Source organism: Psammomys obesus, unplaced genomic scaffold (assembly GCF_907164565.1).
Source record: "Psammomys obesus unplaced genomic scaffold, mPsaObe1.curated_primary_1811, whole genome shotgun sequence".
Taxonomy (NCBI): Eukaryota; Metazoa; Chordata; class Mammalia; order Rodentia; family Muridae; genus Psammomys; species Psammomys obesus.
The window spans coordinates 11,745,111-11,764,737 of record NW_026596240.1 but is presented as its reverse complement, the minus strand read 5'-3'; the positions used below and the strand labels follow the sequence as shown (position 1 = coordinate 11,764,737).

Here is a 19,627-nt window from a genome sequence, read left to right as displayed (position 1 = left end):
CACACACACACACACACACACACACACACACACACACACACACACATGCACACACACATAATTTGTCTAAAATCTAAGGTGGAGAGAAAAAGGGAAAGAGGAGGGACCCCAGTATCCCTAGAGCTATAGGAAAGCTTCGACTTGTTGATCTGATGAAAGAATGCCACGTGATCTAGTAGCTTCCAGGTTCCAGAAAGGAAATCTGGAACCTGGAAAATTTCTCAAGAGGAAAGCGTGCTGCTGTGCTTCTACGTCAGAGTCACATGTGTTTGTGGTGCTGCTGCTGAGGCGTGTATGTTTGTTCAAGTGGGTTTACGTGTTCACGCACATGTATGGTGTAGGTATGTGTCCCGGGACGATAGGGGACAACCTGGGTTCTTCCTCAGATGCCATCCACCTTGATATTTGGGACAGGGTCTCTCATTTGCCTGGAGTTGGCCAAGTAGCCTACCATGACCGGCTAGTGAGCCCCAGGGATCTGCCTGACTCTGCCTCCTCAGTTCTGGGATTAACCCTATGAGATTTTTTTTTTTGGAGGGGTATACCATAACTCCCAAAGTTCAACTCTGGTTGAAATTACACACACACACACACACACACACACACACACACACACACACACACATTGATCCCCATAAGGTAAGATAAGATAAGGAACGAGGGAAGGAAGAGAAAGTGTGTGTATGTGTGATGGTTATTCTTGCTTTTCAACCTGACTACAGCTGGAATTAACTAAAACTGGAATGGCTAGATATACTTATATGGGAATTTCTTGTAATTAAATCATTTGAAGTGGGAAAATCCCACTAAATCTGGGTCTTTTGAGGTTGAAAGATCTACCTTAAGTATTGGCCTCACCCTTTGCTGGCCCATATTTATCTATCTTAAGGTCATGGAAGAAGGAAGCTTGCCCTTGCTCCTGCTGGCAAGTCCATCCTTCCCTGGCATTAGAACCTACTTCTTCAGGATTCCTGTGTATACTGAAGACCAGATAAGACATCCAGCCTCACGGACTGAACAACTTCTAGATTTCTGGACTTTACATTTGTTGATAGTGATTGTTGAGCTAATTGGACCCACAGCCTGTAAACCACTCTAATAAATCCCCTTTACACATATATGTATATATGCATATATGTATATATACATTGTGTATGTATGTATATACACATTTATATCCTTCACACACACACACACACACACACACACACACACACACACACACACACATTATTCTATCAGTTCTGGCCATGATCCACCTTGCACTTCTTCTGGCCTCTGCTGGCAGGAAGCTTATCAGCAGACGCAGTCCCTCGACTTGGAACCCCAGATTTGGGAGCCAGCACAAACCCCTCTTCTGTGTGTAATATGACTTTTCTGACAACAGAGAAGTATTGATTCCCAAAAGGTAAAATAAAAGAAGGAGTGAGGGAAGGAGAGGAACTAGAAGTGTCAGAGTGAGACTTCACATGGTCCCATTCTTCTAAGTTAGACGGTAAGATGTTAGGTCAAAACTGGGAAACAGTTAAACTTGAAGGAAGCCAAGGGAATCGAGGACATTCTTTTTACAGAATTCAAAAGAATCCCAGTAGGAAGGTGTGGGAAGACTTCATGGGCACTGGGTAGGCAGATCTCTGCTGCCAGAGGGGTTCAAATCTGGGGTACACCTTTGGGGAAGACCTCGTGAAGAGCCCTCAGAGGCTCACCTCTGACTCAACCCCTGATTTCAGGACCTCAGTGCCTCCTGCAGAGAATGATCTTGCCACTGCTGCTTGGAGAACTTGGGAAGTTGAGAAGGCATTAGGTAAATGAGACAGAGGGACGTGGAGGTGGTTCGGTCGGTAAAGGGCTTGCTTGGCAAATGTAGTGACCTGAGTTAAGATGCCCACATACGAAACTAGGCATGGCAGTGCATGTGAAGTCTCAGCCCGGGGAGAGCGGCTCTCTGGAGTTCATTGGCAAGCCAGCCTAGCTGCTTTTGGTGAGCTCCAGGTTCAAGGAGATGCCTGCCTCAAAAGAAGGCGAGGCAGGCAACAACTTAAGAAGACACATCTAGTGTCTACACGTGCACACGCTCACAGAGAAACACACAAAGGAAACAGCAAAGAAAGAGCAATGTTCTGTAAGCAGGGTGTGTAGAGAAGTGAGTTTTACAGTGTTCGTAGGTTGCTCTATGCTCAAGTTTCTTTGAATTTGTAGAAATAGGAACCTGACACAGTGGAGCATTTCATTAGATTTGTAATTTTTAATTGCCATGTTCAGGAGAATTAGTGACTGCATTTTGTATTTGATATTTAGATAAATGCTCACTAAATTTGTAGGGTTAGTTACTGGGCCGTTGGAGTGCTTGAAGAGAATGCTGTCTTGGGGAGTATGGAGGTATTCAGCTTTTAGGACCTGTGCTAATTCCCAAGACAAATTTTGTTCCAAATTTTGTTCGCCTATTAGGGAACTAGTGGTTTTAAGAAAAGCCAGATGTATTAAATTTGTGATTATAGTTTGGAATGTTTAGGAAGAACTTAATTAGTCGAGTTTATAAGTGGTGCTTAGATTTTTAAAGACTGCATTTTGATTTGCTAAATTTGAAAGGGCTGTGAGTAATCGAAAATATGTAAAATTCCTTGATTAGTTTGGCAGTGGTGTTGAGACGCTTAGAGGTGGGGCCTGCCTCTCATGGAGAGCTCACTGTCAAAGGTCAAGAGAAAGGGATGCTTGACGCTCACACAGGAACTGCATCCGGGCCGTTTCCTGGTTTGCAGAATGTGCTAAGTGCCAGGCGAACACTAGTTTTGATGACTTAGATGTTGATGGCAAGCGTGCATGCAAGGAAGAGAGTGCGCTCTCCCTGAGACGTGGCTGCTGGGGACCCTGGGAGAAGGCGTGTTCAACCTGTAGCCCCCAGGCTTCGTGCGACCATGGCCCAACACAAGATTGTAAACATACTTTAAACCTTATGGCTTAAAAAAAAACCCCTCAATTTGGTGGTTCTTAAACATAAACCTGGCAGAGGACAATGCCATTTTACAGTGCCAGAAGGTTGGGCACGCTCGGTTAATGCATCGTATGGGAGAAAGCTTTTAGTTTCTCTGCAGCATGAGCGGTAATTATGTAAATGATGGACTTCCAGAGGATCAGAGTGCATGAGACGCACCCGTGTGCGTCTCCACGGGTGGCAGTGGTGATGAAAAGCATTTGGCCAGATATGGTGGCTCAATCAAGATGATCTTAAATGTAATCTCATAGAGGAAAGATGCTTCACCTTGGTGTTATTATACCTGATGTGGAAGAAACTGAGACGAGGCTGAGACAGAAGTGGGGATGTCTAATGGATACAGGATAAGTCAGGGTTTATTAGAGATCATGATGCTAATTATCACTAATGGGGTGTTACTGGGTGTCAATGATCTGAGACATTTTTGTAATGTTTACTCTCTCTTTGTGACATTACCCCATGAGGTTAGGTCTTTTTAAGATTTATTTTTATTATTTTGTTATTTCTGTGTATGTTCACACCTGTGTATGGGTTTGTACACATGAGTGCCATGCCCGTGGAGGCCAGAAGAGGGTGTCAGGTTTCCTGAAGCTGAAATTACGGGCTATTGTGAGGCACTAGACATGGTTATTGGGAACTGAGCTCTGGTCTTCTAGAAGAGCAGCGAGCGCTTTTAACTGGTTAATCTTTCCAGCCCAGGGTTAGATTTATTGAATCTATTTTATTGGACATGAAAGTTCAGCTGAATCAAGTATTGTTTGCACAGCTGGAGCGTGGTGGAACCAATACTGGAACCCATTGCCTGAGCTCTTTCATACTGACCACAGCTGTGTGTGTGTGTTTTTAATGTGGGTTCTGAGAATCAAATCAGGCCCTGATGCTAGCAAGGCAATCACTTTACCAACTGAGCCAGCCCCCACCATACATACAATTTTTAAAGTAGTTCATGTGCTACAGTGAACTCATGTTAAGACTGAGACCTCAAGACCACAGTTGAAATCCCTCTTCATTCTCCAGGATCCCTCCTCCAGAGGCTCTCCTGCTGTTCCCTCCCTCTGAAATACAATTGAAGCCTTTCTTGTGGGGCATGAGGAGGTCAGTCAGTCAGTCTCCCATCTCTTAGTTTCCCTGGCCACTCTGTGCTGGAATTTTCCTGTGTCTGAGTGCATTTAGGTAGACACTCCCACTGAGCACAGCAGAGAGCCACATCAGCAGCCCGGGACTATAGGCACTTAGCTGCTGTGGGCAGGTCTTAGAGGGCTGGAGGGTAGGTTTCTGTAGGTATCGACTCACAAATGATGAGAAAAGTGGAGCTGGAGAAAAAACCCACAGATTTGCTAACAGGCTAGGGAAGATAATTGCCTATGCATTCCCAGCATGCGTTGAGAGATTGGAGGTGTGGTGACAGTGACCAACACATCTTCCAACAGGTGTTCTCTTGGGGTAAAGGTATGTGTTGAGGTCATCAGAGAACGGATGAGGACCCCTTGGGAATTTCCAAGTGGCATGAGGAAAAGATGGCTGTAAACTAGGACTTGTACGTGTTCTAGAATGGGTGGAGCCCTTGGGGAAGTGTTCTGTGTCGCCGGACAGCTCTAGACAGCAGGGACAGCATCGCTTTTCTCTCGTTCCAACAAAGACCATTCCACGCGGTTTAGGAGTGCCTCATACACCGAGCTTGGTTTTCAGGTCTCCTAGCGTGTGGGAGGGAGGCACAGTCAGCAGCCTTAACGAGCACAGTTTAATGCCGTGCCACTCTGTGCCAGGCACTGTGTAGGTGCTGGGACAGGAAGCAGATAGAGCAGCCTTGTTTGCATGGAGCTTGCAGCCTAGTGGGCAGGAAGGAGTGCCAGAAACTAGCACATCATAGACCGTGCTATTGGAGAAAGGCTGTGGGAATCAGCAACAACATGGTATTTACAGCAGCAGGTGAGGACCAGCTTCTAATACAAGTGTTCTGAGCTAAGGGTGGGAGTCCTCCAGCACATGCTATTAGACAGGGCCATGCTGTAAGATGGGTGCTTCACTCTGGTCACCTTCTTCTAAGGATCCCATCAGCAAATAAGGATAATGAAGACAGAAAGATGAAAGTCACAAATGAACTAAGGCTGAGGAAGGCCCAAGTGGAATATACATACTGTAAGGGTTGACATAGGGAAGAGACATTAGACCAGGAGAAACTGCCCTAAAGGAGAGGGAGATTTTAGGTCCACACAAGGAAAGGGTTTATAATGAACCAATGAGACAAACAGAAGAAGCAGTTAAGCTGTATTTGAAATTCCGGCACTGCTCCTATTTGAAAGGATATGAGGTTGAACTTGTTTGGAGGTAGAAAATTGTGAAGGGGCATCTGACTTCCTCTTTGGTGTTGGAAGAGGCCTTACCTGCCCTGCTTGAGGGGACAGCTTTCCTTAGCTATCATTAAAAGGCCGCCATGGACAGTCATGTGTGGCACATGACCAGGCACACGGAAGCCTGTCCACGTCTTCAGGCTCTGAGAGAGTGGGGAGTTAACGGACAATGATAAAAGATTTTTGTGTCTAATTTTTTTATAGCAAGGTAGGCAAAGAATCCTACTTGCAGCAGGAGGGTTGGATGAGAAATGAACTGGAAAGCATCAGAAACAAGACATCATTATCGATTTTATAGACAGGAAATATGCCTACTTTCCAAGTAACAAATATCAAATCATTATGAGCATTTCCAATCCAGCATCTTTGAACTTAATTAAAATACAAAGCTACACATCCTTCTCTCTGAAGCCCACTCCTCCTCAGCCCTCTTCCCCTTCCTCAGCAAACATTTCCCACATTTTCCAGGGAGTCCTTTACTTTGTTTTCAACCCCCTTTCTCCACTGTGGCATCAGTTAACACTGATTCTCTATTTGCATCTCTGTTGATCCCTGAAGACTGAGTAAACACGGGCAAAGACATCAAGGTCATAGTGCCTCAACATCTGAGGGCAAAAGCTGGCTTAGTGCTTCAACATCTGGCACAGAGCAGATGCTTGATGATGACTGGGTAATGGAGGAGGCACTCACCCATTCCCCGTGGCGCCACCCCATCCATGGTCTGCGGTGCTGTCTCTTTGCGGATCACCAGTGCTGGCTAACTTTGAAGCCCAGGGCTCTCGCTGTCCGTGACCCTAATTGAGCACTTCCATCTCTTCATCTGCTTCTTTCTCCTCCTTGTGCCTACTAAGGCATTCCTGCAATCTCGCGCCTTTCGCAGGAAACGTATATCCAAGCAGAAGAGGCATTTTCTAATTTGACTCAACCAGATGGCCATCACCTCTGTGTGTAGAAAACTCCTCAGTGTCTGCTTTGATCTCTGACTCATTTTCTGACCCATCTCACAACTTGATTATCAGGCCCTCACAACTAATCAATGTGTCTTCACATCAGATAGACCACATCCACCTCCATTTACAGACTCTTCTATTCCCCCACCCCACATTTAAATGAGAACATAAATTTATTAATTCATTTAATCTGTCATCCTCCCACAGATACATTTGAGCCCAATGCTTTTTTTTAAAATCTAGAATAACACCTTTATAAATATATAATATATACATTAGTAACGCCTTTCTGGGAGGATGTAGCCACCTTCTGCAGCCTTCCTTGATCATCATCACTGCTGACCATGAACTCTCTCCTCTTCCCTCTTGTAGAATTTACCCATACAATCTTCATGAGCTACATTGCCCAGCATCTTACACTGTAGTTATCTCTAAGTCAATCTTACTTGCCCAATGCAGAGAACAAATTCTTCAACGGAAGACAAAAATTCCTGACGTAAGAAGCATCATCTTCCCCTGAGTGCTATGGTATTTTCACTTCAGCAACACCATCCCTCAAAACATCTAAGTCTGTAGAACTTTCTTCTTTGCAATTCTCATCTTAGCATTTTCCAAACCAATAGAAAAATGGCAACATATTTCTTATGTTTCTGCTATGCTTGTTCACATTGAGAAAAGCTCTCTATTTTCCAGTGTGGCCTACATTTCTGTCAGATAGGAAGCAATCAACCAACACCATAAAGTACCCAGTAACATCCTTGACCATCGTGACACTGGAGATTCCCAGAAGCTGGGAGAACTTGTGACAGAGTATAATGGGACAGCTCCAGAAAGAAGGTGGGCACTGAGCATTTTAAGAAAAAGTCCTGAGGCCTCAGTGCCTTAATGTATACTCATATTTGACTCATGCCCACACTGACATTACAGGCTCCTGATTTGCAAAGACTGGGCCATGGTGGTGGGTGCCTGGTCAAGGGGTCTCCTGGTCCATCTCAGTCAGTGCAAGAGATCCTGGAATCTGAGTCGTGGCTCTGGGTAGGGGGACAATCGATTGAAGGGCCTGCCTTGACATGGACAACAGCACCTGGGTCTAGCCAGTAAGACAAGATTAATGGGTAGACTGAAGGTCTACTAGAGACCTGGAAGGTGGGTGTGGCTGACTCATAGTGGGATGGATGTCCAGGGTCAGGAGTCAGGGGTCAGGGGGCAGAGATTTTGTTATTGTGCATGTCCTCTAGATTTTTCTTCTACTTGCCCAGAGAGCTCATTCACTCTTTTTCTTTTGTCTCCACCTTTGACCCTATTGAGGCAATGCTATTTTTGGTTTTACTAAAATGCAACAGTCCAGAACTAGTCTGAACAGCAATCTGCTCACCTCTTGTCTCACTGAAACGACACTTGCCTCTTCTAGGAAGAGAAGCCACTGCTGCTCATAGCCTCTTGTGGCCTGGGTCTCCAGCTGCTTCCCAGTTCGGCTGAGGCTCTGGGATCCACCTTCCTCCTCTTTACATTCCCCTGATAAAGTCCTCATCATCATAAGCCTGTAAACTGAGGTACTGCCTCTCAACATCGCTCATTTTGGAAAGCCAGGAAACATCACACACACACACACACACACACACACACACACACATACACATACACACACACACACACACACACACACACACACACACACACACACACACTTGTACCATTTATAGCTAACAAGAATGCTTAAATCTGAATTGTGACACAGGCAGAATTCCTTAGGCTTGTTGAAGCTTAACTGGAGAAAGAACTGAACTCATTTACCTTTGTTTGCTCAGAAACCTAACCACTGCCTTCATAAAATACAAATTTTGTACTGGAGGGAGGGCCCAGAGGTTAAGAGCACTGATTGCTCTTGTAGAGAGGGTCTGGGTTAAGTTCCCAGAGTCTCCACAAGAATATATAACTCCAGTTCCAGGGATTCATGCCCTCTTCTGAGCCCTGTAGCTACCAGGTACTCATGTGATACACAAGCATACAGGCAAAATGTCCACACACAGAAAGTAAAATAAAATAAATCTTTCTAAAAATGGTATTTGTCCAGGAGGAGAGGCCCTCCTTCCACATCCACCTCCATTTACAGAATGACTGCAGAAAACATTAAATTAATGCAGCAATCTGCAATTGAAGTTTTATTCCTCTTTTTATATTTTGGTTCTAAAAAGAAGCTTGGCAAATTTTAGATAGGTAGTTTAACCAAACCACCTCACTGCAAGTAATTTCTCCTCAGGAAAGAAAGAGAGAGACTCTTAGAGATTTCTGTCTAGGGGCCTGCTTGGCTGGTGGAGGAGCTGCCAAGTCTAACTAAGTTTTATTTCTGGGACCCATGTGACTGAAGGAGAGAGCCAGACTCCTGCAGGTCGTCCTCTGACCTCCATACATGTGCCATGGCATGCACATACGCCTGTACACACAATAAGTGAGTGTAAACAGGTTTATGTCTAGAATGCTAATTTTCAAAGTTACCATGATGGTGGGAGATGATTGTTGTCATATAGTATGCCGTGTCTGCTAAGTGTTCCTTTTTTTTTCTTTTTGGTTCTAGGGATTGAACCCATGACTCTGTGTATGCTACATACATGTTCTCCTGTGCAGCTACATGTCAAATATCTTTTTTTTTGCAATATTTTATGACATAGAATATACCCATGATACAATGCCAAACAACAACAGTACCAATCAGAAGCCTTGGAAAAGACAACCTTAAGAACCAAAAAATCACCTGTTGACAGTTTTGGTTATCTAAAATTTACCTTTTAGCGTGTAAGTGGAGGTGTAGAGCATAGACAGAAGAGTAACTTAAGCCGGCATGGCAGGGTTTTAGCAGGATTTTTAACTATCACAAACGAGATCTTTACTATTTATATTTTCTTTACAATTTTATGTCTCTTTCCAAATGTTCTTCTAGGGATGTTTTACTTTCAGTTCATTGATCTAATCAATAAGCAGGTGGATGAGCTATCAAACCTCCCGTTCTGTGCTGGGAGATTCAGATGAGCAGATACAACAATGCACTCTGTGCTCTGCCCAGAGTTCATAATCATTTAAAATAAAGAGAAATAGCTCTTTATCAGACGGTTCATTTGATCCGGTACTTGTACTTCTGGAACGCTCTCCCAGCTTAAGAAATGTAAGATAAAATTATGATATGGAAATGTTCACAAGAGCATTACAAATGACAAAAACATCTAGAATTGCTTATCTACACAACAGTGGGGGAGGGGTTAGGTAATGACACATTTATACGATGAGATGACATGAAGTCATTCTGAAAGCCAGAAGAAAACAGGAAACAACCTTGAAACCTGCCACAGAGGGCCTCTGAAAGCTTCTGCAGTATAGACTGTCAAAGCAAATGCTGAGCCTGATGGCCAACTGATGGGCAGAGTGAATGGAATTTTATGTAAGAAGTGGGAAATAGTAAGAGCTGGAGGGGATGGGAACTCCACAAGGAGAGCAACAGAACAAGATAATTTGAACACAGGGAACTTCCTAGAGACTCATACCCCAACCAAGGACTATTCGTGGAGATGACCTGGAACCCCTGCACAGGTGTAGCCCATGGCAGTTCAGTGTCCAAGTGGGTTACATAGTAATGGGAAGAGGGACTGCCTCTGACATAATCTGATTGGCCTGCTCGTTGATCACTTCCCCCTGAGGGGGGAGCAGCCTTATCAAGCCACAGTAGAGGACAATGCAGCCACTTTTGATGAGAACTGATAGACTAAGATCAGAAAGAAGAGGAGAACCTCCCCTATCAGTGGACTTGGGGAGTGGCATGCATGCAGAAAGGGGAGGGAGGGTGGGTAGGGGAGGAGGGAGGGGCTTATGGGGGGATACAAAATGAATAAAGTGTAATTAATAAAAAAAAGATTATGTGTTATTGTTTGGTAGCTTTCTATGTTTATATAGAGGATATTAGTAATTTTTACCCCATCTTTCCTTTTCGCCTCCCTTCCTCTCTGAGGACTCTTCTCTGTTCCCTTCTACTCTCGTGTTTTCTTTTTGTATGTAGCCCACAGAGCTTAATTAGAACCCTCTGCCTAAAAAACGGTAAGTTGTTAATGTTTCTTATTAATATCAATAGAAAGCGCAAGCTACAGACACACAGAGTGACCTCCATACAGTATTTAATATTCATAAAAGAGAATTTCAACTGTTAACGGATGTTATTTAGAATGGGATAGTAACAGTTTGATTTTGTGTGTGTGTGTGTGTGTGTGTGTGTGTCTATACTCTTCCTACTTCCAAAATCTTCTGCAATAAATAAGGTTTAACTTTATAGCCAGAAAAAAATCATGCTGTCATTTTTAAAGATTTGGTTCAGAAGTTGTCTGTTAATAATTCAAAGGACATAAAAATATTTATCATTTCTTGTAAGCACTTCTTGTAACTGCATGTTGGAGGAAGAAGTGATCATTCTCTCAGAGACAGCTTACTAGCCCTTTCTACAGCTTCTTGGAGGAGAGAAAATGGGCCTGAGTACAATAGGCACCCGTGGGTAGGTGGGGGATGAGTTCCCAGAGTGCTGTGAGGCTAGGCAAGAACAGGACCATGTCCTTGGGGCATGTGTCCTTGCCCCTAATTCTACTTTGAAGCGGAACCTGGAGCATGCTCCTGCTAGCACGGCTGAGCCACATCTGCAGATAACTCATGCCTAGCCTTTCCTGCGTTCTGGCATCTGAGACCCTCAGAGCCATTTTAGGTCCTGTCATAATTTATAAAGACAAGCAAGAGTGGCGCTGAAATCTGGCTCCCTGCGACAATCCAGGGTGAGGACCCCATCTCTGATTTTCATCTTCTAAGTTCCTTAGGAAAAGTGGGGTCCTGGAACAGGTCCCTGTGCAGGTCAGGGGGAGAGGGCGTTTGCAGGTGCTCCATTAGCTGCCTAGCACTTAGGCTCACACAGACTGGAAGGTCTTCCTGAAGCTGAGGCAAGGCCCTGCTGCAGGACACCCCCCCCCAAATAAAAAAAAAAAAAACTCAGCTCTAATTCATGCAAATATGAGAAAGCATGCATGCACGGAACAGAAATGCCACCTTTCACTAATCTATCTTGCTGCACGTCATGCTGGGGGTGATTTTTTTTTTTAAGGGATCTTCCATGAGTTAAAGTGCATGTCAACACAGAAATGTTTACAGGCACACCTCGTTTTCAGTGAAATCGGTATCAGAGATCCTGGCACAGTCCAAATAATAAGCTTGTAACACAGCTCCTCTCACTAGCAGCTCGAAGAACTGGCTTACATCCTGCATTTAAAGTACAAATAGATCCACACAAAAGGTTTTGCCTAAGACACATCATGGAGGAACTTACAATTAGCAGTCGTGTGCCACTGTCAAGATGGGAAGAGAGGCCTTTTGTTGTTGTTGTTTTGTTTTTGTTTTTAAAAGCATTCACTCACCACAGACACCTAACTACAAATTATATATGGTCTTTATATGAAAGGTGGTTGTAATTGGGGATATTTTTCCCTTGATCCTTTCCACAGTACTTCCCTTAGGCTTCTCACATTCATTAATCTCAACAATAATGACAAAACAACCCACTTTAAAGTCCACATGGCAGCTGCTCAACACACTTTTTCATCAGTAAGCACGGGTAGCCCTGTTTATGGAAACCATGCACGAAAGACCTAGGACACCCGGGGAAAAGTCAATGCTAATAAATCTGTGTTCTAGTCACCAATTACCCCTCATGACACCTGAAGAGCCTTTCATTCCAGAACGCCAGCCGGCCTCTGTGTTTGAAAGAGCCAACCTTTGCATTTCCAATCAGCTTCTGAAACTCTAATCTGAGGGTTGGAGGAGACTAGCTCTCAATTATTTCTAACAAGCACATTTCTCTGTGGATACACAGGCTAAAAACATTGACCTTTTGTAGAAAAGAAATTTAGAATCCCCCTGGGCAAGCTTCCTGGACCCCTGCCTGGGAAAGCCCTGGAAAGGACCCTGGTCTCCATCCTGAGTAGGAGGCTCCTAGCAGTACCAAGATGCTGACAATGTGAAGTGTTTCAAGATTGCGGTCAATCAGTTTTCACTCTCATGTAACAGTAGAGAGTTGAAGTGGGAATGGAAAGTTCTTGAATCTTCAGAAAAGGGTGAAAAAAAAAACCCAGAGGAGTTTGCGCCTGCTCTTTGATCACCTCCCCCTAAGGGGGGAGCAGCCTTACCAGGCCACAGAAGATGACAATGCAGCCACTTCTGATGAGAACTGATAGACTAAGATCAGAAAGAAGGAGAGGAGGACCTCCCCTATCAGTGGACTTGAGGAGGGGCATGCGTGAAGAAGGGGGAGGGAGGGGCTTATGGGGGGATACAAAGTGAATAAAGTGTAATTAATAAAAGTTAAATAAAAAATTAAAAAAGAATGCATGTATGGAACAGAAATTCCACAATAACAAACATACAGAGAGAGAGAGAGAACAAAACAAAAAACCTCAAAGCCATAATAGAGTGCACACAAGAGTAACAGATCTAGAAGGGTTCCCAAAGGCTCTTGGCCAAGCCCTTGATACCTTCCATTCAGGCACTAAGGTAAAAGGAAAGAAAGAATGCATGGGGAAGAGTAAGACAGGAGTAAAGAGACCCAGAGATCAGTGGCCGGATGCAGAAAGGGAAGCTAAGTGAAGGAAACAGAAGTGTTGAATTGAGGCTAGTGAGGAATGGATGAGAAAGCGAGGCGCGTTCCTAAGATCCAAGGGTCCAAGCAGGCAGACAGTCAGAGCCAAGGTAACTGATGCCCTGTCTAGTTCTCCTGTCACACTCCGGGTCACTCCTGCTTAGCCAAGTCCCAATGCTCAGGGCACTCTCTTGATTTCACAGACTCACCTGTCGAAGGCCACTGCTGTCATGGAGTAGATACTGGCGAAGACAGCAGCAATGGGGAAGAAGTTGTGAAACTTGCAGTAGAAGAGACCGTAGTACCACTCGTTGTGGACTGCGTAGGTGAAGTTCACCACCGTATTGAACGCAGCCATGGAGGCCTCAGCAAAGGCCAGGTTCACCAGGAAGTAATTGGTCACTGTCCTCATTCTCTTGTGGGCCAAAATGATCCACATCACCACCACATTGCCCACCACAGAGGTCACCACGATGGCCGTGTAGGCCGCTGCCCAAAGGACGATTTGCCAGGCAGGCTGGACGAATTGGTTGGACTCAGAAGTGTTGGTGGAGATGTTGGGGAAGAGGTCCGAGTCCCCAGGAAGGACGTTATCCATTTTGGGACAAGGCAGCAAAGCTCTGGCTTCTATGCAGTGTGTACCCCCACACCCTGCAGGCACCCCTCTTTGCTGCAGACGCCCGAGGCCAGGCTTACGGAGGTCCTGCCACTCAGGAGGTGGGAAGTTTCCTGGGCAGAACTCAGTCCCTGCAAGCAGCAGGCTTACTTACAGGAGCAATGTTTCTCCCGTGTATGCTCCTTTCCCGGCCCCGGTCGCTCTAAATTCCTCCACTCTCAAGCGAGGCTCTTGTTTGCGGATAAGCAGTTGCGCTCCGCACAGTTGCAGATGGCTAGACAACCCCGCCTTTCTGCACCTGCTGCCGCCAGCAACTCCCACTGAGATGCGTGCGGCGGGAAAGGCAGCGCTGGCGGCTGCCTGGGGGGCTTGAAGGGGAAGGAGGACGGCTTGCAAAAGTTCTGGTCTTCCGGGCGGATGCTGGGGTCCGCATCCAGCTGGTGAGTTCCCCTCTTCTTTGCTTCGCTCCAAGCCTTCTGCTCTGCTGCTGCCGGCAAATTCTCGGTCTTGGTGGGGGTCTTTCTGGGCTCAGGAGTGAGCAGAACCTTGGCAGGCTGCGCACTAGGCTTTTATAACCCGCTGCAGAGACGTCACTGAGAAGGGGCTGTACCTGGACTGCGTACTGGTTGGTCCCAGAGCGCAGCACAGCAGCTGCGCCAGCTGTTGGCAGCTGTGTCGCTCCACGACCGCAGCCACCACGCCTTCTGCTGCTCGTGACCTGCTGTGGGCGTTCTGCAGGCCCGAGGAACCCAGCACTCCGCGAGGGGGCGACAAGGTGGCCTGAGAGGAAAGGACCCAGATAGGGTCCTCAGCTGGAATCACGGTTCTCCCAGGGATGCTAGCAGAAAGGAAGGATTTTGGAAACAGCTCAAGTGGAGGACAGCTAACTCTCTGAGGCTCAGCGGAGGCGCCCGGAAACAACCTCTACGGAGACGCTGTCTCTGTGGGAGTTCGGCGAGTGTGGGGGCAGGGTACCGCCAAGCTCCAGTTGCTACCAAGAAGTGCCAGGTGACCACACTCTGCCTCAGAAGTAGGAAGACAACTTTCCTTGTGTTAAGGACACCCTCCAGACACCAAGTTGTGTTCCCTGGCGGACTGATGCCCCTCCCTCTCTCCCCAGCCCCCAAAGCAATGATGGGGTCCAAGCTTTCGGGGTACTTTCCCCCTTGACTTTGGTGAATTGGTCTCTCTCTGGGAGCATCTAGCCTGTGCTCTACCCTCTCAGCTGCAGACACTGGGGATTTTGCGAGGCTCTCTGCAAAGCTGCTAGTCTGTCACCGAGACTGACAATCCTAGGCTCTTGGCCAGCACTCTTTGCGGACTCGCTCGCATCCAACCTGGCAGCCTTTCTCTGCGCCTGTCCGGCTTCCACCAGGTCCTCCTTTCCAGTTCTGCACCCGAACTGAAAGGCAAGTTTCTGCCTGTCTTTCCTCCCCATCCTGCCTGGCATCCAGAGCAGTTTCAAGCTAAGCTGGTGGTTGGAGAGCCAGCAGAAGGCGAGCCTTCCCCGCAACATCAGCCCTTTGGACGGCGCTGAGATGGGGAGAGCTCGGGAGCTTGCTCCTGGCAGATCGCCCTTGGCGAGGTTCCAGGGGATCCCGGCTGCCCCTCAGCGGGTCCTCTCCACCGCCGCCGTCATTCTGGGATCTGTGTGAGGATTGCAGGGTGGGAAGCTCCGGTCCCTTGCTCTGGGTTGCGTCCCTCCTGCCACCAGGGAGAGGTGCTTTTACGCACTGCTCTAGCAAGCCCGGGCACTGTGTCGCAAAAGAGGTGTTTTGAGGCTGTGTAGTTTATTGTTCAGGCTTCAGCAGGGCTAATATCAGTTCCTTGGCGACAGGAGGGAAGGAGCTACTAAACTCTGGTTTTGTTTGAGGTTGAGATTTCTGCGCTTAAAGGGGCCGAGTTTCCTATTTCCAGGTGCCTCCCAGGCACGCTAAAACCCCTAGGTTCCCCAGAGCAAACTGGTAGGATGCCTTTCAGAGAACAGTCCTGAGTTTGGGATTGAGAGAGGAGAGGCGGTGTAAGGGCTTGTGTTCCCTGCCTCAGGTCTCTCACTGCTGAGCTGGGGATACAGAAGGGAGAAGAACGAGGGGAGAGGAGCAGAGGTGGGTGGAGAAAGCAAGCCCTCACAGTCTAGTGCAGAGAGAAGCAATGATTATACGAAGTAGGCATGATTTCAGGCCACACAGAAGAGAGAGGCAGCCTCGCCCAAGGAGGGAAGTGCAGGGAGAAGCCTGAAGGGTGAACTAGGACTCTGAAGAGGCTGAGGTGAAACACAAGAATGTTTCAGAGGCTTTGTAAACTGACCCATGACACTTTGATAACCGTCAAGGAGGCCACACGAAGGTCCTCTCCCTGAGCTTCACGGCCTGCGTTGCTGAGGCTCGCTTGGGTGGAGCTGACAGTTTAACCCAGGAGTGCTCACAATTGCTCATGTTACCATCTCTCCCAGGAAAAGCCGAACATACTCACTTTGAGCTCACAATCAGTGGAACATCCACAACAAGAAGCCTCATCCAGAAACACAGAGGCGCCACGCATGCTGTGAACAGGCAGGGGTATTCTCTGGGGCTTCCTTCCGAGTAACAGCTTCTCCACCCGCCCGGGGTGACTGCACCCTCCATGGCACACTCCACCCCTGACAGTGCAATCTCCCCCTGAACTGATTTATTCTCTGATTCCTTTTGTTCCCATTTCACTGTTCCTCCTTGGCACACAAGACAATCACACACCCCAAAGTAAATTCTGTTAACAAAGCAGTCTAAGTCCTTGCTTATTTGTCCAGGCTTTCTGTAGACAGACAGAAACACAAACCCATAACACCCATGCTGGTAAATGCAAACAGGTTTCCAGTGTGCTCTGCGTGCTATTTTCCTCACCTGAAGCCTTGTCTAAACACTCCCAAGCCAGCGAGCGTGACTTTAACCCATTCTTTCCAACGGCTAAGTATTATTTTTATGCTCTAGGCGCAGTGTAGCTTACAAATTCATTTTTCTCTTCATGAGAATCCACTTCGAGTTTTTGCCACTGAGGACTCTGCTATAGGTCTGCAGGATGACTCGGCGGTTAAGACTAGGTTCTGAACACTGAGGGCCAGGGTTCAGTTCCCAGCACACAGCCCAGGGAACTCACAACTCTAACTCCTGCTTCAGGGAGCCAGTGCCCTCTTCTGTGCCCCACCCACCCACACATTTAAAATCAAACCTTATCAAAGACAAGGCTATAATAAACATTTATTACTTAGGTCTCCAAAGCCCAAGGCTATGATGTTTCCCTCATTCTTCCACTTGTCTTTCCTTCCTGCCTATCTGCAGTTCAAGAGCTTGAACCCAGGCTCTCCCATGAGTTAGGCAAGCACTCCAGCATGGAGCAATATCCCCAGCTTCTTTTCTGTGTGACCAGTTCTAACTGGAGTTTCCGGGCAATGCGGAACACCGGTGATAGTCACACAGTTAGGGCAAAATACTTCTGTTCATATTTACAGAGCATGGTGTTTATGTGCATGTAGGTCTGATACGACGCATGTATGTCTTGGTGGAGGTGTGCATGTGAGTAACGATGCCTAGAGAGGCCAGAACCGGGGACCAGGTCCTCTGGAGGTGGACTCACAGGTGTTTGTGAGCCCTCTGGGGTGCCCTACTGGGGACTGAATTTAGGCATTCTTCAAGGGCAGTGTGCGTGCTTAACCCCCAGCCACCTCTCCAGCCCCCAGTGCTAGGTCTGAAAGGCTGTTTCAGTATTTTAAATGCCTGTTTTGGTAGTTATAACAGTACTTAAAAAATTTTTTTTTCCCCAGATACTAGACCTTTTGGCTGTTTGGATATTCTCTTCTATGCCTCTCTACTCATGTGCCCTGGCTTTGTCTCATTGATGTAACTTCTACAGTTTAAAAAAATTTATTGTGTATGTGTGTGTGTTGGCCTGGTGCCCAAAAGAAGGCATTGCATCTCCTGGAACTTGAGTTACAAATGGTTGTGAGCTACAAAGTGGGTGTTGGGAATTGAACCTGGGTCCTCTGGAAGAGCAGGCAGTGCTCTTAAATGCTAAGCCTTGTCTCTAGCCAACTACTCATTTTTCCTAAATTCTCTTTGTATTTTAGATATAAACACTTTGGCTTTCAGAAATATTTGAAATTTTTTGAATAATATTTCTTTTCTTCTAAATTTATATGTGGTCATAAAACCTCAACAATTTTATGTGGTCATATTTGCATAAACAATGTGTGGGCTTTTCAGTTTTGATTTGAAAAGGTCCCCCGAATCTTAAGTATTTCCATAATCTCCTGGATTTTCTTGCCAGTTTTTAGTTTCATTTTTGCTTTAAGGTTATAAGTTCATCTTTAGATTTTATTTTATATTATCAAATGTGAATGAGATCATTAACATAAAATTTTTAAATAAAGTAAATGACATGAAATTAGAATCAAAACTGTCAAAATGGCGAAGGGGACTAGTGGGTGGGTGGAGCTAAGCAGAGAGGGCATCAGGCATGGGAGACCATGCTCAACGCACATTACATAATGCATGAAAATGTCCTTACATCAGGACCTTGTATAATGAAAAAATTCAGAACATTGTAAAAAGGATATTTAAGTGAAACGTAGCTTTAAAAAATGTAGAATAGAGACCCATATTCCAAGGACCAGGCATGGAGATAACCTAAAACCCCTGCACAGATGTAGCCCATGGCAGCTCAGTCTCCAAGTGGGTTCTCTAGTAATGGGAACAGGGAGTATCTCTGGCATGAACTCAGTGGCTGGCTCTTTGATCACCTCCCCCTTGCAAAGCAGCCTTATCTGGCCACAGAGGAAGACAATGCAGTCAGTCCAGATGAGACCTGATAGGCTAGTATCAGATGGAAGGGGAGGAGGACCTCTCTTATCAGTGGACTTGGAGAGGGGCATAGGGGGAGAAGAGGGAGGGAGGGCAGAATTGGAAGGAGATAAGGAAGGGGACTACAGTTGGGATACAAAGTGAATAAATTATAATAAATAAATAAATAAATAAATAAATAAATAAATAAATATATAAATAAATAAATAAAAGATGTGAAATAGAGAGTTGGGGAGATGGCTCAGTGGCTACAGCACTGGCTGCACTCACAAAGGACGCAGGTTAGATTTCCAGGCAGCTCACAACCATCTGTAACTCCAGTCCCACAGGCTCCAGTGCCCCCTTGTGGCCTCCGAGAGTACACTGTGCATAGACACCCATGCAGGCAAAATACTCCCACACATAAAATAAATACATAAAAATTTAAAAATATACATATAAGATAATTTCTTAAACATGTTATATAAATACACATATATTAAACTGAAAAGCATCGTGTCTGATTTGAAGCTTTTTGTAAAAAGTTTTTTGGAAACAAATGGAACACCGAAAAGTAAATGAAAGAAGTTAACTTTTTTTTTTCATGTGGTCAGTGAGTTTTGACAGCTCCACTCATTCTTTTAGTGAATGAGGTGGTCACTCTTGACACTTGTAAACCCAGGTTAAAATAGTGAACATTGTGTTGCTTAATATTCATATTTATTTACTTATATTTAATTGACCTGCTGTATATTCTGACAGCATTGCCACATGGCATAATACATTCATCACGTGTACACACATATCTAATAATCAGTATGTACATGTTTCCATACAATTCCTCGCTTTTCCAGCTAGCTCTGCCCTTGCAGTCAGGCAGAGAACGCCACTACTTCAGGCCAGTGGATTGTAAACAGACATTACTGTCCCATGTCGGTTCTAAAATATAGAAAAAGGGGAGAGGAAGGAGGAAGGGAGGGATCGCTCCCCGTGTTCTCTCTGTCTGTGCGTCCCCATGTTCCAGAAGAGATACCTGTAAGGCAACAGGTCTGGATCCCATTGAATTCCCAGGTGACTGTGTGGCACAGGCCCTACAAAGTCATTACAGACATGAAGCATGAGCCAGAGGCCAACTCTCATTGCACTGAGGTAGCAGAGTTTGGAGTTGAGCTATTTCATAGCTCATGCTGACTAATGTAGAATGCAGATTCTAACACCCAGTGGGGAGGCCCACCTATGCAGAACACCGACATCT

General features: G+C 45.9%; 1 protein-coding gene across 1 annotated transcript in view; it reads right to left on the bottom strand.

Annotated features, from left to right (window-relative positions):
- Tacr1 (tachykinin receptor 1) overlaps positions 1-13,903 on the bottom strand; it is a 160,595-nt gene extending 146,692 nt beyond the window's left edge. Inside the window, exon 1 of the mRNA XM_055596491.1 lies at positions 13,155-13,903. Coding sequence (XP_055452466.1) covers positions 13,155-13,543 — 389 coding nt within the window. The 5' untranslated portion in view covers positions 13,544-13,903. The remainder of the gene's footprint in view (positions 1-13,154) is intronic.
- Positions 13,904-19,627: the final 5,724 nt, after the last annotated feature.